Consider the following 27,585-nt stretch of genomic DNA (forward strand, 5'->3'; position numbering starts at 1 on the left):
ACAGCTCAGGTGGGCCAACACACCTCCCCAGCCCTGCCCCCCACCTCCAGCACGTGCGACGCGGACGCTGCCCTGCTAATGTGGTGTCTTTTGTCTCTCCTCCCCCGCCGCCGCCACCTCCGGCCACTGGCCCCACGCAGAGGACAACGAGAACTCCAAGTCCGACGAGAAGGGTAATCAGTCCGAGAACAGCGAAGACCCGGAACCCGACCGGAAGAAGTCGGGCAACGCCTGCGACAACGACATGAACTGCAACGACGACGGCCACAGCTCCAGCAACCCGGACAGCCGCGACAGCGACGACAGCTTCGAGCACTCGGACTTTGAGAACCCCAAGGCGGGCGAGGACGGCTTCGGCGCACTGGGCCCCATGCAGATCAAGGTGGAGCGCTACGTGGAGAGCGAGTCGGACCTGCGGCTGCAGAACTGCGAGTCGCTCACGTCGGACAGCGCCAAGGACTCGGACAGCGCGGGCGAGGCGGGCGCGCAGGCCTCCAGCAAGCACCAGAAGCGCAAGAAGAGGCGGAAACGGCAGAAGGGCGGCAGCGCCAGCCGCCGGCGCCTGTCCAGCGCGTCGAGCCCCGGCGGCCTGGACGCCGGCCTGGTGGAGCCCCCGCGGCTGCTGTCCTCCCCCAACAGTGCCTCGGTGCTCAAGATCAAGACGGAGATCTCGGAACCCATCAACTTCGACAACGACAGCAGCATCTGGAACTACCCGCCCAACCGGGAGATCTCCAGGAACGAGTCCCCCTACAGCATGACCAAGCCCCCCAGCTCGGAGCACTTCCCGTCCCCGCAGGGCGGCGGGGGCGGCGGGGGCCTGCACGTGGCCATCCCCGACTCGGTCCTCACCCCGCCTGGCGCCGACGGCGCCGCCGCCGCCGCCCGCAAGACTCAGTTCGGCGCCTCGGCCACTGCGGCCTTGGCCCCCGTCGCCTCCGACCCGCTGTCGCCCCCCCTCTCGGCGTCCCCACGGGACAAGCACCCAGGGGGCAGCGGGGGCGGCGGCGGCGGCAGCGGGAGCGGCCCCAGCGCGTCCAACTCCTTGCTGTACACTGGGGACCTGGAGGCGCTGCAGAGGTTGCAGGCGGGCAACGTCGTGCTCCCGCTGGTGCACAGGGTGACGGGGACCCTGGCCGCCACGAGCACGGCCGCGCAAAGGGTCTACACCACCGGCACCATCCGCTACGCGCCCGCAGAGGTGACCCTGGCCATGCAGGGCAACCTGCTGCCCAACGCGCACGCTGTTAACTTCGTGGACGTTAACAGCCCCGGCTTCGGCCTCGACCCCAAGACGCCCATGGAGATGCTGTACCACCACGTGCACCGGCTCAACATGTCGGGACCGTTCGGCGGCGCCGTGAGCGCCGCCAGCCTGACGCAGATGCCCGCCGGCAACGTGTTCACCACGGCCGAGGGACTCTTCTCCACGCTGCCCTTCCCCGTCTACAGCAACGGCATCCACGCGGCACAGACTCTGGAGCGCAAGGAGGACTGAGGCGCCGCCCAGCGCGGGCCAGGGCTCCGCCCGGAGGCATCGTCGATCGGCGTTTTCGTTTAGACCTTTTAATTCTAGCACTTTGAATTCGAGCAGGTCAGCGTCCTCTCTCACCACGACGGCCCCCATTCCACCCCCTCTTTCTTTAACTTGACTTATTCTTTCCTGTAAAGATATGTTTATTTTTCGCCTTCCGAGAGTCAGATGACCAGTTGCCTGCCATTTTGTCTCCTTCTAAGATGTGTGTTGGGTTGTTTTGCTTTCCTTTTGCATCTTTATTAAGATGTCTTTAATGTTGTATATGCCTCTGCCATAGAATACTCAGTCTTGTGGTCAAGAGATTTCTCAAGTGACAACCATTGGGTTTTTCTTCCTAAAGATCTTGATATGATCAAGATTGAAAGAGACAAGCATAAACAATGTGCCCTGTTTGACTAAGTCAAATGAAATGGGGTGGTTTTTTGTTTTGGTTCCTAATTCCTTTAAAGATAGGGGGGATAGTATTTTAGAATTTTATGCAGAATTTAATTCTCTTTTTATGGTTAAGATTTTAAGATTTTCTTACTTGCACATAAAAATAATTTGGGTTCTTAAACTTAATTTCTGGCCTGTGACTAGAATGTTTTAAAAAAAAAAGTTGGACTAAATGTTAATTACTGAAACATTAACTTAATTTCTAAAACCATGGTGCTATCATTTATTAATCTGTAATGTCTTCATACAAAATGCAGCTCCTGGGCTGGGTTTTGGGGAAAAAAAAATAATAATAATAACGTGTTCTGTCCTGGTCTGGAGTCCCGCTGCTGCAGTCTCCTTGGTTAGTTAAGACAAAGCCCTCATTAACGTTTGCTGCAGGACTTAAAATTTTTTACCTCCCAACTAACAAACATAGCCTCACATTAAATTTAATGGGTCAGTAAAGCCCTTTTTAAAGGGGCTTTTGGAAAACTCAATCAAACTGATTTGAGGAGCAGTTTGGGTACATACTGCCTTTTGTTGATCTGGGTTTTTGTTTTGCTTTGTTTTGTTTTTTTCCCTTTTCTCAGTCTAACTGAGTCTAATTTTTGCAACTTCAGTAACACTTCAGAGTAAAAGAAGGAAAGGATATTTAACATGTCTTTGATTTTTTTTTTTTAATCACTTCTTGCTAAAAAAAAAAAAAAAAAAGGTTGCATTTTAGGGGACTGATTTGATTTGATGAAATTTTTTTCCCCTTTGGTTCTCTTGTTTCTAGGTTGAAACCGGTAAGGTTTAAAACTAAAGAATGGGTTAATAAGCTTCAAACATAACTGCAACTGAAAACCGCACATTAAGTACTAAAAAGAAAAAAAAAGAAAAAAAAGAAAAAAAGGAAAAAAAGAAAAAGAAAAAAATATCCTATTTTGTCTTTGTTGCCAGAAATCAGTGTAGTGTCAAACACTCCAAATGACTGTCGAGTATAAATTCTTCTTCCACTCCATTTTTGGCAGCTGTTTGTTAAGGCATCTAATAACAGATGTGAGAACTGTAACGTGTGCAATGTGTACGTGTCCTTGGCTGTCAGTCCCATTGCAATTTCAATGTGTGTTTCTATATGCAGTATATACTAAGCTAACGTAGTTGTTTTGTCCTTTGTCTTCTCTGTGCTCTATCTCTAGTCCGGAGTGGTACAGTCCCATTCCTGCAGTCCTAGTGAATCAGTGATTCTTGGGGGTTAGTGATTTTTGTGTGGTGGCCTTCCTCTGTAATGTCACCCTATGCTGCTTCTACTGTCTGTGAATCTTCCGTTTCACTTTTTGAAATTCCTGCTGTTGCTTTGCTGGTGTATATTCTCCCAACCTTTCCTTTCTTTTCCTCCCTCTCTTGTCTCCCCCTGTTCCCTCCCCCATCTCTCCTTTCCCCGCCTTCTCCAAAATCTTTTTCATTCTCAGAGATAAAAAAGACTCTTAACTAGCTCAAGGTTAATGGAGCCATTTTTTCCCACAATGGAGTTCTGGGTATGACTTTTTTCTTCTGGAGTGCAACGCAAAGCACTGAAGAATAATGCTCAGATATATTAAATAAATTGATGCCATATAGCCTCAGTTGTTAACATTCCCAGAGTCCCTTGTGCTCTACCTATATAAGCAATGGGTGCTTTTCTTTGGTTTCCTTCCAGGTTGGCTGATGGAGCAATACATAAAGCAATTACCAGTGAGACAGAAAATTATTTCAAAGGTCAACCAACATTTTTTTTAAAACAACAGGGGAGGGGATAACGGAATATAGACTTGTCATATATATTTGTTTATGTGTGCAATGCTAATAGAGTAATTCGGCTGTCCTTTGAATATCACCATGTTGAGTGGTTTCCTCTAGGACCTTTGTGATTCCATGAGTTGGGCCCACATCACTGTGGAATAATAACTAAAAGAAGTGAAATGCCACAAATTTTAATAGGGACGTTACTTGAAGGATTTAAGTAGGTTTAGAAGGTGAAGAAAGCCAGTCATGATATTTAAAGATTAATTTTGGAAGCTCTACTCTAGCTATCGAACAATCAAAGGAATGCACCTATCAGCTACAAAGAACAGCTAGACAGCTGTTTTGTTTTGTTTTTTTTTTTTTTCCTTTTATAAATGTTTCTGTGTTGTGTCAAAATGATTTCTGGTGATTTAAACTAACAGATAATCACAGCTGCTGTCTAAATCCATAGTGTTTAAAATTACAAAATGAAAAAAAAAAAACACTTCATTACCTGTGAAGACTGTGTCTGTGTTTTTAACTATTTCTTGTACAAATATATGAAAACTTTTATGAGGAGACTGGTGCCAAGTAGCTGAATAATGGGGAAAGGGATATTCTGTTCGTAAAAATCTTAGCAGTGTTACCAACTCTACAATATATATGAAAAGAAAAATTAAAACATTACAAAGCGACAGCTATGGTACATTTGTTTTGTGTGAAGCTAACCGGACCTAACTTCCTGAGTGCCTGGCTTATTTTGAAACATTTTTTTTCATTGACCATTGATAATGCTGCAAATCAGAAATGTACATACTTCATTTACAACAGGGTTCTTTTTATACTTTTGTAGATTCTCATACATGTCACATACATGGTTGTCTTTATGTAACTTAATTTTTTCATCCGCAGGTGCCATTTTCATAATAAACTTCTCTTGGATTTGTTACTATCTGGCATCATTTCTTTTACATGTAACCATCCTAACTAATGAATGCTGGTAGTATTTGTTTAAGCAGGTACCTTGGTCATTACTCTTGATTTTTAAAAAAAAAAAATGATTAAAAAAAAAGATACATCCATATTTTTGCTAGTTTTGGAAAAAAAAATGCATGGCTTGTGTAATGATGAGGTTGACAAGGCACAGATTAAGATGCTAATCCAAATACTACACCAAACTTGCAACCATCCTAAATTTTCAGCTACCCCAACTCATTGTCATACCGAGCATTATTATGCACATTATCAAAGCTGAACAACGGGCCTGCACATTAACCACTATGGCAAGTGTGCATTTTTTCTTGATTAATGCACAGTAAGTGATGACAGTTTCCATACATTAATCATTGAAAATGCACTCGATATTTTCATTTATTACGATCTATAATGTATAACCAACTGTTCCATTGTTTATATCTTCTCTTTATACTAAATCTGTATTTTCTTTCTCCAGACAAGCCGAGTTAAGTCACGATCGTGCTGTCCTATTGGTTAGGTCAGCGAGCAGCACACAGCCTGTCACGTTTTAAGGCAGGTCAGCTGGCTAACAAAAAAAACAAGGAAAACTTCAACTTGCTCTCTCTCAAATAAGGATACAGATGGGTTGCATGTTAAATCCGTGCTCTACAGAAAATGGTGAGAGATGATTGGCTTGAGCTGAAGCAAAAGGCGCTTTTGTCCCAAAGCCACCAACTACAGTAAATGTCACTCCCTAGTTTAAGTCTTCAGTGACATTTGCCAATTTGAGGATCCTTTTTATTAATGGAGGCTTGCTTCAGACTGGCAGATGTGGGAATGTGGTTATGGTGGTGGGGCCCTAGATTTCTCTACTTGGCCTTTTATAGGTCCTTGAAATACGTAACACCTGGAAATAGGGAGAGGGTAATTGAGAACACTGAATTGGGTTCTCCCAACACTTTTCCAAAGTTTATCTTTCACTTTTGCTCTGGAGAGTCAGCAAGACTGAGAAGTCAAAACACTGAGGAAGCTAGAAACTCAATCCTGAACAGAGCGCGAGCTGAAGTCACCTTACTGGAGGTATTTGGTCTGGTAGGTGCTGATGAGGCCGGCTCCTACGGGTGGCCTCCAGAACTTTGTATAGGGGAGGGTCTGCCGAGGCAGAGGGCAAATGGATGAGTGTGGTACTAGGGCTGACCCTCTGTCAGCTGATGGTCGTGTTGGTTGGCCCTAACTCTGTATTGCTGGACACTGCTTCAGCCCCGTGGTTTGCAGGTGGTGGCAAGGAGAGTTGAAAAGCAGCAGCCAGACAGGGATGGATGAAGTGAAATCCTCACTGCATCTCAAGCTTCTGCAGTAGAAGTGGTAGAAGTCCAGGATTCTCCCCCAGGCTCAAGCCTCCCTTAGTACCAGCAAGTTCCCCGTCCTTTATTTGTACCCATCAATGCTGAATTATGTCACTAATGAAATAAAAAAACACCTCTTGGCCAAAAAGAGAACAAGCAAGCTCTGGACTCAGACCCACTGACAGCCAGGAGCCCCGCCATGTCCCCAGCACCAGGCCAGCAGCCAAGCCAGGGCCCCGAGCCCCAGAGGCACAGGACCTCTCCCCAACCAGGCCGGCAGCAAGTCAGTGTGTCAAGGCCGCAGGTTGCAGGTCATGGACAGAACAGGGATCTGTAGCCAGCCCTCCGGACCTTTCCTCTTCTCCTTCCCAGCCAATACTGATATTGTTTATTTTGCAATAAGGAACAAGAAAAAGAAAAAGAACTTCAAATAAAGGCAGCAGGTGGGACAAGAGGGAAGATTTGCATCAGTTGAGCATAAAGAAATGGATTTTAGCCCTTGTGGACTGTAATTCTCCCCCATCTTTGCCTATTCCTAGACAAAGCCTGTTTACATTGAACATGCTTCCAACAATTTGAAGTCAACCTGGCCTCAGCATTGCATTGAAGGTAAGAGATAATGTATATTGTCAAGCCCAGAAGATAGTCTGTTCAGGCTAAAAGGCTTATTATCCAGGTTCAAAAAGTAGGAAGAATAGAGGACTTAGGAGAGCAAGAAAAATACCTTTGCCAATAGTTCATATCATATAGCAACACAACACCAACCTCGTTCTTGGGCTTAATTCCCAAAGAATGACAACAACTAGCAGGCTTAAGAAACAACTCTGGTATGCTAAGGTAAGTGATCACCCTTAGATGCTCCTGCTTTCATATATCTCCTAGTAAATCATTATGAAGAAGAGGGGCTAACCTGGTAAACCACCCCACCTCCCGGGAAGCACAAACCATGCCTCGTTCATTTTCATGTCCCCCCTTAGTGCCTAGCTCAGTGATTCACAAACAGCCTTTGTTCAGTAAAGGTCTTCAGAGTACCGATGGATGGGAAGGAAGGAAGGAAGGAAGGAAGGAAGGAAGGAAGGAAGGAAGGAAGGAAGGAAGGGAGGAAGGAAGGAAAGAAAGAAGGAAAGAAAGAAGGAAGGAAAGAAGGAAGGAAAGAAGGGAGGGAGGGAGGGAGGAAATGAAACATAACTGGTCAAGAGGCAGATTCCACTAGAAATGTGGTATGGCAGGATAGCTTGAGTTTCTATGCATTTCCTAAAAAGGAATGGCAAAATGGATAAAGCAGCAAGTTCATTTATTCCTGCCTTCCTGGATAGTCCATACAGCTGGCACAGAGTCGGCCATTGATAAATGTTGGCTGGAGGATGGGTGTGTGTGTGTGTGTGTGTGTGTAAAATACAATGTACTCTATATACAGCAATAGATTAGGTAAAACAAATAAAGGAAGAAGAAGAAAGAGCCCAATCAGTCGGTAACTTAGTAAACTTTGACGTCGTCTACCATAAACAGCTAAGTAAATGGATCTCAGTTCCTCAAGAAGGTACCATTTAATAACATATCCACACTGATGAACATTGAGCTGTAAGCTCAGGCATCATCCAGAGGATCTTAGCAACTCTAGTGTAGAAATCACATCTTTTTAATTCTAGTGGTGAAGGTCTTTCTAGCCCACTATTGGATAGTTGTAACTTTTAGAGGGTGTTGAGCTGAAATCTTACCTCTGGAGTTAGACAGAGTCTTTTTCTGAGTGACCTTCAAAGAGGTGAATATAGCTGTCAGGGTCTGATAACTCTCTAGGCTGTCACCTGTTCTTCCAGTTTTTCCTCCAGTGCCACTGTGGCAGATGCGTTCACTAGCCTGGTCACTCTCATCTGGGTGTACCAGAATTTGTCAAGGCCCTGGCATTGCTTTCCTATCGCTTTCCTGGGTTGCTGTTTTTTGCCACAAATTGTGGCTTGAAACAGAAATTTGTTCTCTCACAGCTCTGCAGGATATAAGCCTGAATTCAGGGTGCCAGGATGGTCGGTTCTTTTTGGAAGCCTCTGAAGGATAGTCTATTCCATGCTTTTCTCCTAGCTTCTCATGGTTACCAGCAATCCTTGGCACTCTTTGACTTATAGTTACATCATTCCAATTTCTGCCTCCATCATCATATGGCTGTCTGCCCCCTGTGTCTGTCTTCAAATGGCATTCTCCCCACTGTCCTCTTCCATGCTCTCCTCTTCCAATAAGGACACCAGTCATACTGGATTAAGGGCCCACCCTTCTCCAGTATGACTGTATCCTAAGTAATTACATTTACAGTACTGTATTATGAGAAGAAAATGAATTTACTATCACGTGGTGAGGTACTGAGGGCTACAACTTTAACTTTTTGGAGGACATAATTCAACCTATAATGGGTCCTTTTAAAAATATGGCACCTTGGACCAATCACAGAGCTCCAGGTGTGATTTGGTTCCAACATGGAATAGAAGTCCCATTACATCTCTTGCTCAGGACTCTGGGCTCTTTTTTTTACTTTGAATTTTAGGGTATGTATTTTTTTTATCTTTTTATTTTTTTAAGTAACCTCTACTCCCAACGTGGGTCTTGAACCCACAACCCGAGATCAAGAATCGCATGCTTTCCCGACTGAGCCAACCGGGTATCCCCGGACTCTAAGCTCTTAATTAAAACAGCCTGAGAGTACAGTCCCTACTTAGCAGCCAGATCAAATTGTTTTCTCGTCTTGAACCTCTAGTCAACAAGAACACCTTGGTCTTTTCACAAGTTTTCATTAAGGTAGGTCTCCCACCTCCCTTAGGTGTATAACCGTATAATGCTGCCCTGTGCTTAGGTGAAAAGCAATTGAAGGAGAGAAGTTCACTAATTCATTAGGCATGGAAAGGGAGCAAAAGCCTGTCGCTGTGAAAACACTTCTCATTCTCATTGTACTTTACATGCCCTCCAAGACGGCTTCACCCAGCCCTGCTGGAGAGGTGAGTCCTGGCCCCAGTATCTAGGAAATCTTTATGGCACATAATACATCCATGACAAAGATTCCCAGCGGGCTGAGGAAGGAAAAAAAACCACCATGAGAAGGAAATGGAAAAAATTAGAGCAAGTACCACATCAGCCCTCCTATGGGGGCAGAATGGGGTTAGAGATGCTAAGACTTCTGATATGTATGAGTCAAATCACCCCCCTCAAAATTCAAGAAGGAATCATGAGGCCAAACTCATCAACTTTCTGAAAATGAATGGACCTCCTTTTGTCTCCTCTTGTCCCCTTTTATGGAGCAAAATCAAAGGGATTAGTGTACGATCGTCCTGTACTGTTCTGGGGACAAAACACAGTTGTTTTCATTCTTGTATTCAACTCTCCCTTTTTGGCAGTCATGGAATACACCAAGAAAAATGACTCAGATAACGTTCCTATGCTGAAAGAATTTTTCTAGAAGAGTAAAATTAGTTTCCGTTTTTAAAATATATCCAAACTATTAAAGCTACTTTAAAAAAAAAAAAAATAGCAGAGGGTAAGGAGGTGGCTCTTCCTCATACTAAAGGAGTTCTCAGATTTATAGCAGAAGTGTCAGAAACAGGATGTAATATCCATGTGACCCCCCCCACACCTCCCCCAAACAAAACCATTATACCCTTGATGAATTATTGACTTTAGAGTTTTATCTGTGCCATGAATAATCACAAACTTGGGAGTCTCAGGGCACAGTTCATAAACAAATAATTATATCACAATGATAATTTTTCAGGAATTACAACATCAATCATGGCCATGTTATTATCAAGTACATTTTCTGGGTGCCTCTATTCATCAAACCCTCCTCCCTCTCCACCCGTCCACACCACACAAGCAAAACTCATCACCAGATTGCCTCTTATTTACACATCACTCAAAGCAGGACAGAGCAGGCACACACAAAATGGGCCAACCCGGCGTTTATGAGAGATGAGTTTTCATTAAGAAAGTTTAAATTAAATGCATTGAGAAAGATGGAGAGGGGGGGGAGAGAATTAATTATTCCAGACTCCCCCAAAGAAGTGTCTCTGAAGAGTTCCTATTCAGGAGATAAAAGCAGACAGAAGGGTTATTCTATTATTCCATTTCAGGCAATACCCATCAAGAAAAAGTAGTCCATCTCTGAAAGGCAAGCCAACAGCATCAAAACAGTAACATGCCTCTCTCTTTTATTTTTTTTTTTTAATTTTTTTTTTCAACGTTTATTTATTTTTTTTTTTTGGGACAGAGAGAGACAGAGCATGAACGGGGGAGGGGCAGAGAGAGAGGAAGACACAGAATCGGAAACAGGCTCCAGGCTCCGAGCCATCAGCCCAGAGCCTGACGCAGGGCTCGAACTCACGGACCGCGAGATCGTGACCTGGCTGAAGTCGGACGCTTAACCGACTGCGCCACCCAGGCGCCCGCCTCTCTCTTTTAAATAATGCTCACACAGGTACAGACAGGTTGGGCCTGTTGTACAGCTTCCTTCTTCAGGTGGAAGAGGCGAGTGAGGTGGGCACAAAACTTGGAAAGGGCGGCCATGCCTTATCCAAGTCTGTATACAAATCAGGGATACAGCTGTCCAGGATGTTTAGGTCTGATCTAAACCACTTAGCTGTGACCGTAACACAAGGTTAACATTTCCAAACACAACAACAGTACAAAAAGCACTTCCAACTACTTTGCTTTGTTGTTAACATCACTTAAGGTCAGAGTGACTCAAAAGAAAAATAAATTCTTCTCACAATTCAAAAGAAAAATAAATGATTAGCAAAGCAACAGAGAAAGTGCCCCCTTAAGATAAAAGGTCGTACATAATAGAGGGTCGTGTGTGAGTCCGTAATACAGTGGTGCTTGCCCTTAACTCCTTGTGCAAGAGAACTTTCTCATTGGTCTCTGTTTCTACCCGGCAAGCTATGCAGACAAAGCAATGTAATTTAAAAAGACCAATAGGGAGATACCAGTCCAAGCATCTGAAACTTTCCAGTCCCCCAGGAACCGCTCACTCTTGAGAACAATCCTTGAGTATATATGGCTTGACCTTAGATCAGATTCTCCTCTCCTTGGCATCTAAATGTGTCTAAGGAAAGGTGGAGCTAGTGCCCAGCAGTGAGCATCAGGAACAGGGATAGGCAACACTGTTGGTATAGATGAACTGGACCCAGTCTGATCTGCCCCAAACCCCACCACCCAAGGCAACCAGCAAAGCAGCTCAACGCTTCAAGGACCCTATGCCATTTCATCTACAACATCAGCTGCCCTTTCTGCTGCTCTCATTTTAAAATCTTCCAGTTTCTTGGGGCGCCTGGGTGCCTCAGTCAGTGAAGCATCTGACTTCAGCTCAGGTCATGATTTCACAGGTTAGTGGGTTCGAGCCCTGCGATGGGCTCTGTGCAAACATCTCAGAGCCTGGAGCCTGCTTACAGTTCTGTGTCTCCCTCTCTCTCTGCCCCTCCTCCGCTCATGCTCTGTCTCTCTCAAAAATAAATAAAAACATTAAAAAAAAAATCTTCCCGTTTCTTGAACATACCTGGACTATTGTTAAGTCACTCTGCCTCAAGACCAATCTTAATACATTAACTCATTAAAAGGAGAGGAAGTAGAATGGAAAAGAGACAGATCTAACTCCTAGTCCATGGCCCTGTTCTAAACATCCCCTTCAAAACCTTTCTCTCATAGTAGGAAAAAGCAGGCCAAACCTCTCTCCCTTCCTCCCCCACATGAAGGCCCCAACTCTGGCGCTTGGTGCTCCCCTTTGCCAGCCCAGCCCCCTCCTTGCTCTGGGCCCTGTGCCTGCCTCTCACCCTCCTGCACCATAAGAACACCTTGGTGTTGGATCCATTTTTTTCCCGTGGGGCAATTTGACCTCTCTTGGCTATCTACCTCCTCCTTTCCACCCATCACCCCACTCAGCCTGCTGAGGCCCTCAAGCCAGCAAATAAGCCTAAGGCCCTTTTGGGAAGTCTACCCTTTTTAGAAAGCTGGGGAGGGGCCGACTGTAGATTCTTGACATTTTAATTTTCAGATCACATGGAGGGCCACCCCTCTGGTAGAGGGAAGCTGGGCAATGGGGAGAGAAGAGGAAGAAATAGGAAGCTCACATAGGCTCTAAGATCATCACCCACTCCCGGGCAAGCAATAACCATATTTGCTGGCCAAGCATTCCCAGCGTAAGCACGTTTTTTGGTTCATAATGATTCATCCAGGAGGTCTCAGTCCCAGGCACCTAGAAGTCACAAACCTCAGCAGACACCTCTATTCTGAAATCACATGGAAGAATACAAGACGTAGCCATCCAAAGGACTTTTTTTCCAAAATACCAATCTAACTGCTCTTTCCTCAATAGCATTTTCCAGGATGAGGACATTAGCAATCATTTTTCATTTTTTAACATTTGGAACAAACGAGAAGGAAGCTCAGATTTATTTCTTTAGTATTTACACCTTCCTTCCCTACATGCTACTCTGGATATTTACACAGAGTGCCCAAGTTAGAGACATTTTCCCGACATTGATTAATCTATAATTCTTTGAAGTAAGGAAGCATTATTATCTCCACTTTACAGATGTGGAAACTAAGACACAGAGGTTAATGATGCCCAGAGGTCAAACATGCAGTCAATTGCGAAAGTGGGTTTTAAACAGAAGCTCCCGTTTCTGCTCCTTAGGCTTAATTCGAGTTTGTTCTTAGCTCATCTGCCCTATTCACATCATAGCCATCTCCTATGTCTGGCCGGCTCTAATTTTGCCTTACAGCCCTTAAAATGCCTCTCAAAAGACCAAGGCTTTCCTTGCTTCTGTCAGCATTTAGCCTCTTCGAATGTATGCCTTTGCTCATAAATAAATGACAATTCCTTTCTGGAGTGTTCTGCAATGGTTTTGCATTGCTAAATAGTACTATTATTTTCTTAATTGTTTGCAATAAATATAAGCCCTGTAGTTCTGTCTAAACCTAGAAGCTCACATTCTGCCTCATTTTTGGGAGTTGCCCTACCATTAATTGAGAATCTATCCAAACCAAGCCAGGAATATAAAGATGCATAAAAGATTACCCTCTGCCCTTAAGTTGTTCACCAAGTACAGAGGGAGACAAATGTAAAAGCTAATCATTACAACATTATGACAAAGTCATGTGGCAGACACAGAGACAGGTGTTAGGGTACACTGAGTCATGGCAAGGAATTCAGGCTATGAGGGCGGAGAAGCCTCCCAGAAGGAGATGATGCTTATAGCAAGTCTTGAAAGACAAGTTGGAGTTAACCATGGGTGCTAGAGGAAGAGGGGGAGGTTCCTGGAAAGCATCATCACTATCATGGCGTCAAGATAAAGCTTGCAAATAATTCAACATACTGGAGTATGGCCACATCTAGGAATGTGTGTAGATATGGAAATAGGTCAGCTGACAATTTCATGAGATGTATTTAGCCCCAGTTTTGCTAAGCTAAGCCCCATCCCCTTATGCAGGGCTGTATCCTCCCAATGGAATGATACCTTGTTTTCATATAAAGACATGTTCCACTTTCTAAGCCCTCCTGCATCTGCTAGGCTGCACATGCCTGGGGAAATGGGGGAGGGGCAACTATTTTTTGGGGGGGTCCTACAAAAAAGCCATGTAGACAAGCAGCAGCCCAACTAGGGAGCTACCCTGAATGTTACGGTGAGGAGTTTGAATGGCATCCTATAGGCAACAGGAAGTTTAAAGGGTTTTATTCAGAGAAGTAACATAATAGAGTTTTTGTACTGGAAAGGTCACTCTGATGGCAGCTTCAAGGACAGCCAGGATTAAATAGAAGCAGTTAGGAAGTGGTTGTAGCAATATCCCATGTGATAAAGGATGAGGGCCTGGGTGAGGGCAGGGGTGAGGGTAGAGGCAAGGGGGTGGATCTGAGAGCCTGAAAGAAGAGGTTTGGGTGATTGGTTAGATATGGAGAGAAATGATGGAAAGAAAGGAGTGAGACATGACTCCCGGATTTCTGGCTTGGGGATATGGCTGCTATTTACCAAGACGGAGAATATGGGAGAAAGGAAAGGCTTAAGAGAAAAACAAACAAGTAAGGGGAGTTGAAGAACTCCATTTTAGATGTGGTAAGTTTTCAGTGCTTACGGGGAATCCTGGCACAAATGTTCAGTGAGCAATTGGAAAACAGTTCTAGATCTCTAGAGAGAAGTCTGGGGGTTTTTTTTTGTTGGTTTTTAGTGTTTATTTTTTAGAGAGACTGAGATAGCTCAAGTAGGGGAAGGGCAGAGAGAGAGGGAGACAGAAGATCTGAAGCAGACTCTGTGCTGACAACAGAAAGCCTGATGCGGGGTTCGAACTCACAAACCGTTAAGATCATGATCTGAGCGGAAGTCGGATATTTAACTGACTGAGCCACCCAGGTGCTCTGAGAAATCTGTCTTAAAATACATCAGAGACATCAGCACTTAGACAGTAGGGGCAGCCATCGGTCCAGGGGCCACTGCATATGAAAACAGATAGAAGATGAACAAAGGGCCAACAATGGAGTGCTGGGTGGTGTCAAAGGAATAGTGAGGGGATTATGAACTGTAGCAGGATTGTCGCACAGAGAGACAGGACACCAAGGCTCTTCTTTGCAGGAAGCAGCTTTTTTCATGCTGGCATGGGCTCTGGGCTAAGACCCCAAAAAGGCTGAGCCCCAAGCACAGCGGGATATAGCCTTTAATGCAAGTTCTACTTCTTTGTGTCCCATATATGGTGACACATATAGTCTGATTGGATACAGTCCAAGTTACAGAGCTGTGTCAGAGTTATACATAGGTGTATGGTAGTTCATTGGGCCACGTCGCCTTCCTTTGTTCTGAGGAGGCCTCCACCACGTTTCTTAAGGAGGGGCTCTACCACAGAACCCCTGACAGAAACTGGAAAAGGAAGAGGCCAGAAGGGTCAAGGGACGCGTGTCACAGCAATCAGGGAAGAAAATGGTTTCAAGAAGGCCAGAAGCATCAACATTACGAAATGCTGCACAAAAGTTAGGCAAAGACTCAAGTGCCAAACCGTTCTGGCAAAAACAATGACAGCAAGTGATGGCTATCCTTTCCAGAAACTGACGTGAAGGAAATGACAAAAGAAAGGCTGCATTCCAGGGAACAGCCTTATATTGGACACTGATCGGTGTGGTCTTCCTTCGAAAACCTGTAATTCCTTCACCATTCATATCAAATGGGTACTGAACAAGCGGACTTGAGGCAAAGTCTTACCCTTGTGGAATCTACCCTGTCCCCTTCTTCCTGTGCGCGTCACATGGATTTACCCTACAGCCTGGGCTCTGGAACAAACACTGCAGTCACACAAGAGACGGCGTGCACGAAGATCAGACAGACTGGATGCTGATCAAGGAAGTATCAAGGACTTCCTGCGCTTGTACTGCCATTTCTCCCCAGAGAGATCCGTTGACTTTGTTTGGCATGGCCCGACAATCCACAGTGGTTCTTGTGTGGTAGTCTTTACCTTTTTCCAAGAGAGAGAAAGTAATGGACAGACAATGGAGGCTTTATTCCATACAGAAAGAGTGAGCTTGTTCCCAAACTGCAGGAGTCTGGAGTTGAGTCAGATGGAATCATCATCCCTGGTTAACCACTATAGCTACATACCAATGTAACAAACACTGTCGTTTAACCACTCAATATCCATTCTCCTTTTTCTCTTTGATCACAGAGTCCAAAATTTCAGCACAGTGCTGCCCAGAATACAATATTGTATTTCTCAACCTCCCTCGCAGCTAGATCCAGCAACATGACAAAACTCTGGCTGGTGAGATCCGAGCAAGGATGACAACTGCGAGGCAACCTTATATTCTACAACGGCATCTTTCTGTTTCAGTCTTTCCTCTTTATTCTAGACTGTAACTCAGCATAGTAACTGGAGGTCCAGCAGCTATACTGGATCATGAAATGACCTTAAAGATGGAAGGCATGGACTAGGTTAAAAGAGAACTTAGTTCTTTGAGAACCATACCATGCCAACCATGGACTATCTGAACATCTTTTAGATGAAACTGAATCATCTATCTTTTTTAAACCATGTTATTGGGTAGGGAGAGCCTCTTGTGCTACTGAATTCAACTCCTAACTGATGAACTGGCTGGTCATCACTAAAGAAAGTTCCCTAGCTCTTTCCTCAAGACCATCTCTTTGGACCTGCACTGCTCCTTGCACATTCCAGCACAAGGATGGGAAAGCACAAGAAATAATATGTAAGAAAAGCTAGAAGTTTTAATATTGCAGGGGGATGGAATAAGGTCCTTTAAACCTTTAGCCAACAGTTGACAAGTGAGGATTCCAAGTAACTCCGTGTATCCAGACACAGAAAGAATCCCACTGGTAAGGCAGAGTACTTCAGAGTCAAAAAGAAAACCAATCCTGGCTGCACAGATAATACGGGGAAATTCTATACACCATTTGTTGCAAGGTGGTGTCTTCTGTGAAACCACTTACCTCAGAAGCATCATCTGAATTGTTCTTCAATATCAAACATGGTCACAGCTCAGAGAAAAAGTCAAAAGGCCTCAATAGTCAACAACTCAGAGAACAAATCAAGAGCCTCCCCCAATGAACTTTCACTATCAGACTTATGTGTGAAGGTTTATGGCAATACCGTTGCCTGGTATAGATGGAATTGGGGAAACTTCTTCAGAAGCTGGACTAGTAACGGGAACCCAAAGTGACATTACTAAGCAGTCACCAGTTATCTGGAGACATGGCACACCCCCCAGCTGGGTGCTTTGAACTCTGCCTAATGTGAGCAACTGGAAACCTGAGAACAACTGCAAAGAAAACATCAACTCATCACAAGAAGAGAATCACAGTTACCATTTGCATATGCCAGGCACGATGGTCAATTCTTGACTGCCAGTCTCTGTTGCAACCTCATGACCCAATAATGGTAGGTGCTATTGTTATCTCTGTCTTACAGTTTAAGAAGCTGAGATTTAGAGAAGTTAGGGGACTCATTCAGAGTCTCATAACTGTTAAGTGGTGGAACCAGGATAATAACCCAGGTCTCCCAAAGATTGATTTTTGTTTAACCATTTTGTTATGGGCTGTTTTCTCCCCCTTGGTGTGGAAGAGGCTTCGGAGGAGGAAATTGTTCCTGAAGGCCATAGCACCTATTTTTTTTTCTTTTAAATACATTGTGAAACAGAGATTTTAAGACCAAACTTAAAAAGCTACTGGAAAACAAACAAGTTTTTTGAGATGCCTGGGTGGCTCAGGCAGTTAAGCACCTGACTTCAGCTCAGGTCATGATCTCACTGTCCGTGAGTTCTAGGCCCGCATTGGGCTCTGTGCTGATAGCTCAGAGCCTGGAGCCTGCTTCGGATTCTGTGTCTCCCTCTCTCTCTGCCCCTCCCCTGCTCACACTCTCTCTTTTTCTCTCTCACAAATAAATAAACACTAAGAAGTTTTTTTAAAAAACTTTCTTGGAGCGCCTGGGTGGCTCAGTTGGTTAAGCATCCAACTTTGGCTCAGGTCATAATCTCGTGGTTTGTGAGTTCGAGCCCCACGTTGGGCTCTGTGCTGACAGCTCAGAGCCTGGAGCCTGCTTCGGATTCTGTGTCTCCCCCTCTCTCTGCCCCTCCCCTGCTCATGCTCTGTGTCTCTCTCTCAATAATAAATAAATAAATAAATAAATGTTTTTTTTTTAATTAAAAAAAAAACTTTCTTGATAATGATGTTTGATTCACCAGAAATAAAAAAAAAAGAAGTTGACCTTTGTTTTCCCCCATAACACAATCTAAACTTCTATAAAGCCAAAAATTTCAAAATTACAAACTCACATCTATAATTATGCTGGAAGATTTAAACATACCTCTCTTAGAAATTAGTAGAACAAGGAGGAAGAAAAAAATAATTTGAACATGATGTATAAATTTGACCTAATGTGCATATATAGAACACAGCATTCAGTAATATTGAACCTTTCAAATTCACCATAGAATACTTATAAAGCTGACCAAATGCTGGATTTTAGCAAGCCTCAACAATGTCTAAGGATTAAAATGTTCAGTATGTTGTCTCATCATAATGAAATGAGGCAAGAAATAAGTAACAAAAAATAACTAGAAAACCACCATACGTTTAGAAATTACGAAAAACTCATGAAGAAGGCATCATAATGGAAACAAAACTGATCAATAATCAAAATACTATATATCAAAACCCGTAGGATTCAGCTAACAATTACTTACAGGGAAATATATAACCCTATAAACGTGTATTCGAAAGGAAAAATAATTGAAAATGAATGTTAAGCATCCATATCAAGAAGCTAAGGAAACCATCAACAAAGTGAAAAGTCAACCTACTGAATGGGAGAAAATGTTTGCAACTCATATATCTGATAAAGGGTTAATGTCCTAAATATATAAAGAACTCATAGAACTCAGTACCAAAAATAATAATAATCCAATTTAAATGAGCAGAGGATTTGAATGGACATTTTCCCAATCTTCCCAAAGAAGACATACAGTCGGCCAACACATACATGAAAATGTGTTCAACATCACTAATTGACAGGGAAATACAAAATCAAGTCACGATGAGACATCACCTCACACCTCTTAGAATGCCTATTATAAAAAAGACAAGAAATAGCAAGCCCTGGAAAGGATGTGAAGAAAATAGAACACTTGTGCATGGTTGGTGGGAATGTAAATGGGGGCAGCCACTATAGAAAACACTGTGGCTCCTCAAAAAATTAAAAATATGATCCAGCAATTCCACTTCTGAGAACTTATCCAAAGAAAACAAAAACATTAACTCGATAAGATATCTGCACCCCCGTGTTCATTGCAGCATTATTTACAATAGCCAAGATATGAAAACAACCCGTGTCCGTCAACAGATGAATGAATAAAATATGGGTACACATACAGTGGAATATTATTCAGCCTTAAAAGAGAAGATCCTGCCATTTGCTACAACATGGATGAAATTTGAGGGCATTATGCCAAGTGAAGTAAGTCAGAGAAAAACAAATACCGTATGATCTAACTTATAGGTGGAATCTTTAAAACACAGAGGTCATAGAAATACAGAACAGAGATTGGTGACTGCCAGAGACTGGGGCAGAAGTGGGGGCCTGGGGGGAGGACAGCTGAACATGATCAAAAGGCACAAACTTTCAGCTGTAAGATAAAGAAATTCTGAGGAGGTAAGGTACAGCATGGCGACCATAGTGAACAAATACTACATCGTATATTTGAAAGTTGTTAAGTGAATAGATCTTAAAAGAGAGAAAAAAATTTCAAATATGTGAAGTGATGAATGTTAACTAAGTTTATTGTGGTTATCATTTCAGTATACACACACACACATACACACATCAAATAATTAGGTTGTATACCTCAACCTAATACAATGTTACATGTCAATTCTGTCTCCATAAAATGGGATGCAGGTGGGGGGGGGGCGGATATTCTAAATAAATCACCACAGAACAATACCCAGTATTGAGCTAAGACTCAGGAAACAGACTTCTGTAATAGTTCTCCTGTTCTGTGATCAGCTATAGGTCACTTCACCTCACTGGAATACAATGGTCTTAACTCCAAAGCGAGATGAATGTGGACAAGACAACTCCTAAAGCCCACAGAGGAAAAGTTCTCTTATCTCACCTCCACCTAGCAGACCACCTGGAATGCTGATATTTCACATTCCCAATGGCTGATCCCCGGGGCATGCTGTTTCCTTACCAGGCTGGATGCTGTGAGGTGATGGATGACAACTTCCTTTCTGAGAGTCAGTAGAGTTTAATCAAGCTCATTGTGCTTATTACAGAAACAATGTTTTTTATTTCATTTTATATAAATATTCAAAGAGGGTGATGAAAAGAAAGAAAATGGTTGTTTCTAGGAGAATGATCTATATAAAGGTGATTTCACAAAGGAGAGTCACTATAAATTTTGATGTTGAGGACTATAAAACATTAAGGCGAAAAAGTAAAATTCTAGATGGATTCTGCCCTCAAATTATATCAGAGACCTCTTGAAATATGTACCTCTCTTGAAATAAACTAAAATTTGGACAATGATGATATGTTTTGGATGTCTTTTGGGTAAGAAAAATTATGCAGGACTATAATTGGTAGACTTGTCCTAAATAAAAAAAAAATTGGGGTGCCTGAATGGCTCAGTAGGTTAAGCATAGGACTTCAGCTCAGGTCATGATTTCACACTTTGTGAGTTCAAGCACTGCGTCGGGCTCTGTGCTGACAGGTCAGAGCCTGCAGCCTGCTTCGGATTCTGCCTCCCTCACTTTCTGCCTTTCTTTCGCTCACACTCTGTTACTCTCAGAAATAAAAATAAACATTAAAGAAAAAGAATTAGAGAAAAAATTTAAGCCTGGAATCTATATCAAAATGTAAAAACATCTAGATTTCTACAAATTTAATACAAAACGTTATAGGTACACATGCATTGGGTTTTCTGGTTTTGTTATTGGTTTTTTGTTGTTTTTTGAAATAAGTTCCATGCTTCCTCCAACTTTTTGACTCAACTATTGGTCTTGCCTTTTTATTAGATAACAAATCTGCCTCCATAGTTTGTAACTGAGACCCTCTTTATTCAAAATAAACACAGTCATTAAGTTGTTTTGGTTAAGGCCCCAGTGTCAATCAAGTCTCCCTCCCAGCCTTGTTAAATGGCCCAAATGTGATCTCTACCACCTTCCCTTCTGTGCTTTTTATCACATAATCTGGCTTTTCAAAAGAACTGGTCAATCTGAAATAAGCAAGGCCACAAGAACAAATATTTGAAATGCCTGGGCAATCAACAGCTTCACCCTTGGGTCCTCTCCAAACATCCCTGCCCCCATGCTAGCTCCATTGTTTCACAAAGTAACCTTTTGCTTCTACTAACAGGGCTCAGTACCATTAAGCTGGGCAGGAAATTGGTCGAAAGCGCATTATACTTCAAATGAGGAGACATAGGTCTACAACATTAAAATGACCTTTCTAAGCGACCTTTGCAAGATTATTTCAAGAAACTGTCCTGGTTTCCCCACACTACTCTTCTTGTTTCAAAACAATTGAGTCAAGTCAAATGAGATCCAAAAACGGTTTTCCATAAATTTTCTTCAGCAGTATTTAAATTTTCCTTTGGTCTTAGCACATTTTAATACAGATGAATCAACCAAATAGGTAACTGCGTTCAATGTAGAAATAAAGACAGGGGTAGAAGATGGAAACAGAGTCAGTCATCCAAGAGAAGGCTGACTCACTCTTGTCAATGTCAAGGAGAGCCCAGACCCCAAAACACTGACTGATAGTAACTAAAATGCACAGAAGACCTGAGGAAGGCAGCAAGCTGGCAATATATTAATTTAAAGTGAGAAATAGAATTGTCACCCAGATTGCAATTATTCAGGTTGGCATAACAATCTCCTTTTCTCCCTATAGTCAGGCAAAACCAAATGGTAATCAGAAGCCACTCATTACCATGAGAAATCACTGTGAAAGACTCAGAAATATTTAAAATTTGTGTACTTTCTTCATTCCCTCTTTCTACATGAGCAGACCTTCTCTAGAACCAGAAAACTGCCTGAGGACATGCAGTCTGGAATGGGGGAGTCAGAGGAAGCTCATGTTTTAACATCAGGCTCACCATAGGGACATTCTTGTCTTTGGGACTGGAATTTCTGGAAGTCTGATTACTTGTAAATTCTCCCGTACCCAGGGACAGAGCTGGCATGGGATAAAAGAAAAGGAATCCTCGGTGATTCTCTTTTTTCTGTGCTTCCCACAGCTGACCAAGCCCTCTGCTTTCGACACCCTGCTTCTGTAAATCTGTTAGTGCATTTATATGTGCACGTATTACCATCTTGCAAGCCTGGACACCAATCTACCTCCTCTAGGTGACTCTACACCTCTCTCCTCAACCCCATCTGCACTGCCCTTGCAAGTGTAACTCTACTGCCCTCACTTCTTACTTCTAGGAGATGTTCTATGGCCAGGACGCCTGGGTGGCTCAGTCAGTTAAGCATCCAACTTCAGCTCAGATCATGATCTTGCCGTTCCTAAATTCAAGCCCCGCATCAGGCTCTGTGTTGAGAGTTCAGAGCCTGGAGCCTGCTTCTGATTCTGTCTCCCTCTCTCTCTGCCCCTCACCTGCTCACACTTTGTCTCTCTCTCAAGAATAAACATTAAAAGAAAAAAAATTAGGAGAGGTACCATAGCCTCTAAGAACCAGCCACCTTGACAAAGGACACAAATCTTACAAAGGACACAAATCTGTCTGAAATAAAAGCTCAAGAATGATTTCTGGTTTGATTGTGATGTTCCTCAATCTTTACTAATTGTGTCAGTTCTTCCAGATAAACAAATCCGGATGTTTTGAAATAAAATTCCTTAATTTATCAAACAAAAAGAGGGCTTTCCCATTCATCAGAATTTGCTGTTTTTGTCAACACATTTTATTCCCACCTTCAAATGAACAATGTTCAATATTCATGTGTTGAAATCATTTTAAATGACTTACATTTTTGGCCTATAGATTCATATACCACCTCACTAACTCAGTTTGTCTTGTTATCCCCTCCTCATCCTCAAGTTTCTTCAAATGAAACTCTATTTAAACCAAAGTAATAGTGAGCCATGTAAAATTACTGAAAAGTCACCTGGGGTCATGTTAAGATAGCAAATTAAGAGTCCTGACTGATTTTTTTCGCCCTGATACTAATAGAATGAGAAAAAAGTACTAAAAGGCCAAAAAAATTTCATGACAGCAACCAAATTCAGAGGGTTATAATCTAACTTAATAAACTTCAACACAAGATACTTTGGAGCAAAGAAGAGACTCAACACAAATCCATTTCTGAACAATCCCTCATCCTCTCCCCTAAGAATTTAAACACTGATTTTAACTAAGTATTAGGAATTCTCACTAACACCTACAGATCTGGAGAAAGGTAAAGGAAATAGTTATTATTATCTTTTTCCTCTCCTGACAGGAAATACTTCTAGGCAAAATGTACAAAATGGAGAAAATAACAGACAGAAAAGACCTGAGGGAAAGTGAGTGCTCCCGGCAACATACACTGTTGAAAAAATGTTAAACGCACCTCCAATGATGACTGGTGAACCCGGCAAAGAACACGTAACAGAATCTCAGAAGAGGGCCCAGATAATCTAACAAAGACAGCATTACCCTGAGATGAGCCTTGTCCCTTTACCCACCTCCCAATCTAAGGCAAAATAGTGCAATTTGCTATTACTAGAGAAAAGTCAAAACTCATCCTGTGGCTTAAAGGAAAACCAAACTGAATTGAGATATTGTGGGAAAAGAGTTAAAAAAATCATCCAGACTGTATCAGGACAAACAGAAAATCTAGACAAAGCTCCCAAACATGAGCAAGATGTGAAACAAGCAAACAAAAATAAGTCAAAAGAAGCTAGTATGTAAATTATGCACACAAATACAGCAAAACCAACCCCCCAACAAGTACATTGTACCATAGAACAACTAAGTAAGGGGCTGCTGGGCTGGCCCAGTTGATAGAACATGCAACTCTTTTTTTTTTTTTTTTTTTTTTTTTTTTTAATATTTACTTTTGAGAGAGAGACAGAGTGCAGGCAGGGAAGTGGCAGAGAGAGAGGGAGACACAGAATCCTAAGCAGGCTCCAGGCTCTGAGCTGTCAGCACAGAGCCTGACACGGGCCTCGAACCCACGAACTGTGAGATCATGACCTGAGCTAAAGTTGGACGCTTAACCGACTGAGCCACCCAGGCACCCTGAACAGGTAACTCTTGATCTTGGGGTTGTGAGTTCAAGTTCTACATGGATCTGAAGCTTGAAAAAATAAAATAAATAAAAGCACTGTTTTTGAGGTGCCGGGCTGGCTCAGTTGGAAGCTCATATGACTCTTGATCTTGGGGTCATGAGTTCAAGCCTCTACTTGGGTATAGAGATTACTAGAAATAATAAACCTAAAAAAAAAAAAGAATAATAATTTTTAAAATCAAGAGTTCAAAGACAATATCATAACATATTGGGGTGAAAATGCAGACTGTAGTTCAAAAAAAAAAAAAACGAATTCAGAGCTGAAACAGCATTACCATAAAATCAATACAAAAAAACTAGAAGAAGCAAGTAATAGATTAAGTACTTCAGAGAATTCATTACTAACATAGGAATGACTAGATAGAAGCACCAATATAAAGAAAAGACAAATATAAAGAAATTATTAAAAAGCTAAGAGATATGGAAGACATAAAAAGACAATTCAACATAAGGATAATCAAGATTCCTAAAGCATGTCCCTTCTCCCCCAGGGAAACAGCAGATGTATTCAAAGATATAATACAAGAGAATTCTCCCGCAGATCATGTTCTGAGAGTATGTGACACAGCAAGTTCAAAACTGAGACAAATCCTTGTTACATCACTTAACTTCAAGAATTAAAAATTTTTTTAAAAAGGAATTCTTCAGCATCCAGAGAGCTGAATCAAAATTACCAAAAAAAGGTAACTATCAGTTGGCTTCAAAGGTCAATGACAGAACCTTATTACTCAGAAATAATCAGCCAGGGGGGCCTGGGTGGTTCAGTCAGTTAAGCGTCTGACTCTTGATTTCAGCTCAGGTCATGATCCATGATCCCATGGTTTGTGAGATTGACCCCCATGTCAGGCTTTGTGCTGACAACATGGAGACTGCTTGGGATTCTCTGTCTCTCTCTCTGTCACTCTCTCTCTCTCTCTCTCTCTGCTCCTCCCATGCCCACGCTTTCTCTCAAAGTAAATAAACTTTTAAAAAATAAAAAATATAAATAGGTAGATAGAAAGAGAGAGAGAGAGGGAAAGAAAGAAAGAAAGAAAGAAAGAAAGAAAGAAAGAAAGAAAGAAAGAAAGAAAGAACCAGCCAGCACTTCATTTGGATGCAATGGGAAGATATCCTGAAACAGGAAAGAACTCAAAGAACACTCAAGCCACTTCTTGGGAAAATTTTATGATCATGAAAAGCAATCATTAAGAGATTCAGCAAAATAATTAATTCAAGAATAATAAAGAAGTCATATTAAGAAGGTCAAATGGTAAACACTGAATCCATTTCAATATTGATTCAGTACCACCACAGAAATCATGGGTACCAAAGATGAGGTGAATGTTGTCAACCCGGGTCATAAAAAGGTAACACATCCAACAAAAGTGAAAGTTGTGCAAGAGATGAAGAAGATGAGCATGCTCACGTCTTCCACTTTCAAAGGTATATATTGTCTATAACGGAATCGTAATCAAAAAGCTGACTCCGTACAACTGAATGTTTGCCTTGATTATTTCAACATTAGAGGGACTTTTTAGAATATTTTATCTCTTACAGGAGAAGAAAACATTTATTCAAACTTCAATGTTTCCTTTGTTTTAACTGGATATTTTTTTTCTATTAAACTCAGTAAACTTGTACACACACGCATGTGCACATATATATACACCCACACACACACACATTATATATACACACCTATATACACACACACATTATACACGTATACACACACACATATACCTTGACAAACACACCCATTATACATGTACCTATATATATATACACATACATTATAAATATATACTTATATTTATATATAAGGATTCCATTTTTTTAAGTTTTTTTAAAACACCTGGAAATTTTCAAGCAATCCCCAAAGTAAACTCCTATATACCCATCATCTAACGTCACAGTTACTAACAATTTACCTGTTTTCCCTGAGAGAGACACACACGCCCCAGCTGTTTGCCTACTCTCAAAAATAGTAACACCTGGAGAATAGAATTCGAGGTAATCTAACTTTCATTTTTATGTTTTCTGCCTTGTTGAATTCTTTATAATAAACCTGTATTTTTTAAATAAAAATCATATCCTTTCTTTTTCCTAACTGCCTTTCTCCTGCTTTCCAAAATAACTGGAAGCAAATAGGCCAAAAACTCACCAACAGTGAATGATTTTGAGTGGTGAAAATGAGGATAATTGTCCTCTCCTGTATTTTTTTATATTTCAAAAACAATAGTGAGATTATTTCAGAGACCAGCGAGAAGCTATACAACACACCCTAACTGATTTCCATAGACATTACCGTTCTCCTCAAAGGTCCTTTTCATTTTCAATACAAACCCTCAGGGTTCAAGTACCTTCCCTCGGTTTTAAACCGGGTGCATTTGTACCGCCTTATTTAAGCTTTATAACAATGCTCAAAGGTCCATATTCTTGTTGTGCCAACTTCATAGATGAGGAAACTCAGTATAGAGAAATCAAGTACATTGTCCGAGATCAATGCTTCAAACTCAGCTGAGAGGAAGGAACTCCAGAGATCCTGATTCACTCCTGCCCCCTTTCTCCTTGCCAGAGAAAAGGCCTAAGGCTTGCTTCCTCCTGAAATGGGCTTATCAGAACTCTTTTCCATAAGGCCAGGCCCCACAGAGGAGTTTTCTCACCAGACGTTAAAAAGTTATTTTCTCCCAAGATGACATTCCTCTTAGGGTAATCTCAGTGTCCATGGCAATCTCTGGTCACGTATTATGTTCTTTAATGACTAGAGATGTTGCTTATTGGACTGAAAAAAATTCAATAAGTTCAATGGCCTCTTGGCCATGTATTATAGCTAAGAAAATACTAACTCTCCTTTATTATATTTTAGGCTCACAATCCAAGAGTAAAGCATTAAAACTCCTTTTCTAAAACCATCGTGTATCTCACAGGATGAAAGACTCCTGCCTTCTGACAAATGCAACATCATTGTCCCTATTTCATAAATGAAGTGTTAAGATACAAAGGTTAAGTAATTTGCCCAAGGCAGAGAAAGGCAGAAAAAGTGAGGAACAGACAGAGGAAGAGCGATAGTCTTGAGGTTTATTATCCAACAAAGAAAATCACTTTCATACTTTGGGAATAAAACTCTCCCCGGGACAAACTCCAAAATCTCCTACTTTGTGTTCTGAGAGCTGCAGAGCAGAGACATTCTGAGCATATGCTTTGGAGTCTGACTTCAGTTTTAATCTCAGCTGTCTCACTTTTCTAGCTTAGTTACTTCTCAAAGCCTCAGTTTCCGCCTCTGTAAACTGGGGAAAGGAAAGGTATTAGCTCAGCAGGTTGTTGTGGGCACCAAGTGACATCAAACATGTAAAGCAGTTCACAAGTCCCTGGCACATAGTAAGTTCTCAATAAGTGCTAATACAGTAGACATCAAAGTAGTAGGATATTCAATACCTCCTTCAATCCTGATTTTCTGCTACAGTCATGACTTATTCATAGAACACTGATACATTTGACACGTTAGGCTGCCTCTATATAAGCATCAGGCCACTTAGATGATGAGATCCACAAATTTAAATAGATAGAAGGGGTACTACCTTCACCTCGGTTTTGATCTGTTGTTTTTTTTTTTTTTTTTTAATTAATCTTTGTACCCAATGTGGGGCTCGAACTTCCAATTCCGAGACCCAGAGTAGCATGCTATACAAACTGAGCCAGCCAGGTGCCCCACCCCTGTTCTGATTTGGATTTTACCCAAGAGAGTACTTTCTCAAGGCCTACAGAACCTACCTGCACATATCACATTAGCCTTCTGAAGTTTCTT

General features: G+C 42.1%; 1 protein-coding gene and 1 long non-coding RNA gene across 13 annotated transcripts in view; one reads left to right on the plus strand and one right to left on the minus strand.

Annotated features, from left to right (window-relative positions):
• The window catches only part of NPAS3 (neuronal PAS domain protein 3), an 861,794-nt gene extending 857,145 nt beyond the window's left edge, over positions 1–4,649 (plus strand). For all 9 annotated transcript variants that reach the window (XM_045450657.1, XM_045450658.1, XM_045450659.1 and 6 more), the window contains one exon: positions 141–4,649. In XM_045450657.1, coding sequence (XP_045306613.1) covers positions 141–1,498 — 1,358 coding nt within the window. In that variant the 3' untranslated portion in view covers positions 1,499–4,649. The remainder of the gene's footprint in view (positions 1–140) is intronic.
• Positions 1–27,585, minus strand: part of LOC123583533 — a 216,836-nt gene that overhangs the window by 142,635 nt on the left and 46,616 nt on the right. The gene's annotated exons all lie outside the window — the stretch shown is intronic.

The sequence above is a fragment of the Leopardus geoffroyi genome, chromosome B3 (genome assembly GCF_018350155.1).
Source record: "Leopardus geoffroyi isolate Oge1 chromosome B3, O.geoffroyi_Oge1_pat1.0, whole genome shotgun sequence".
Classification (NCBI taxonomy): domain Eukaryota; kingdom Metazoa; phylum Chordata; class Mammalia; order Carnivora; family Felidae; genus Leopardus; species Leopardus geoffroyi.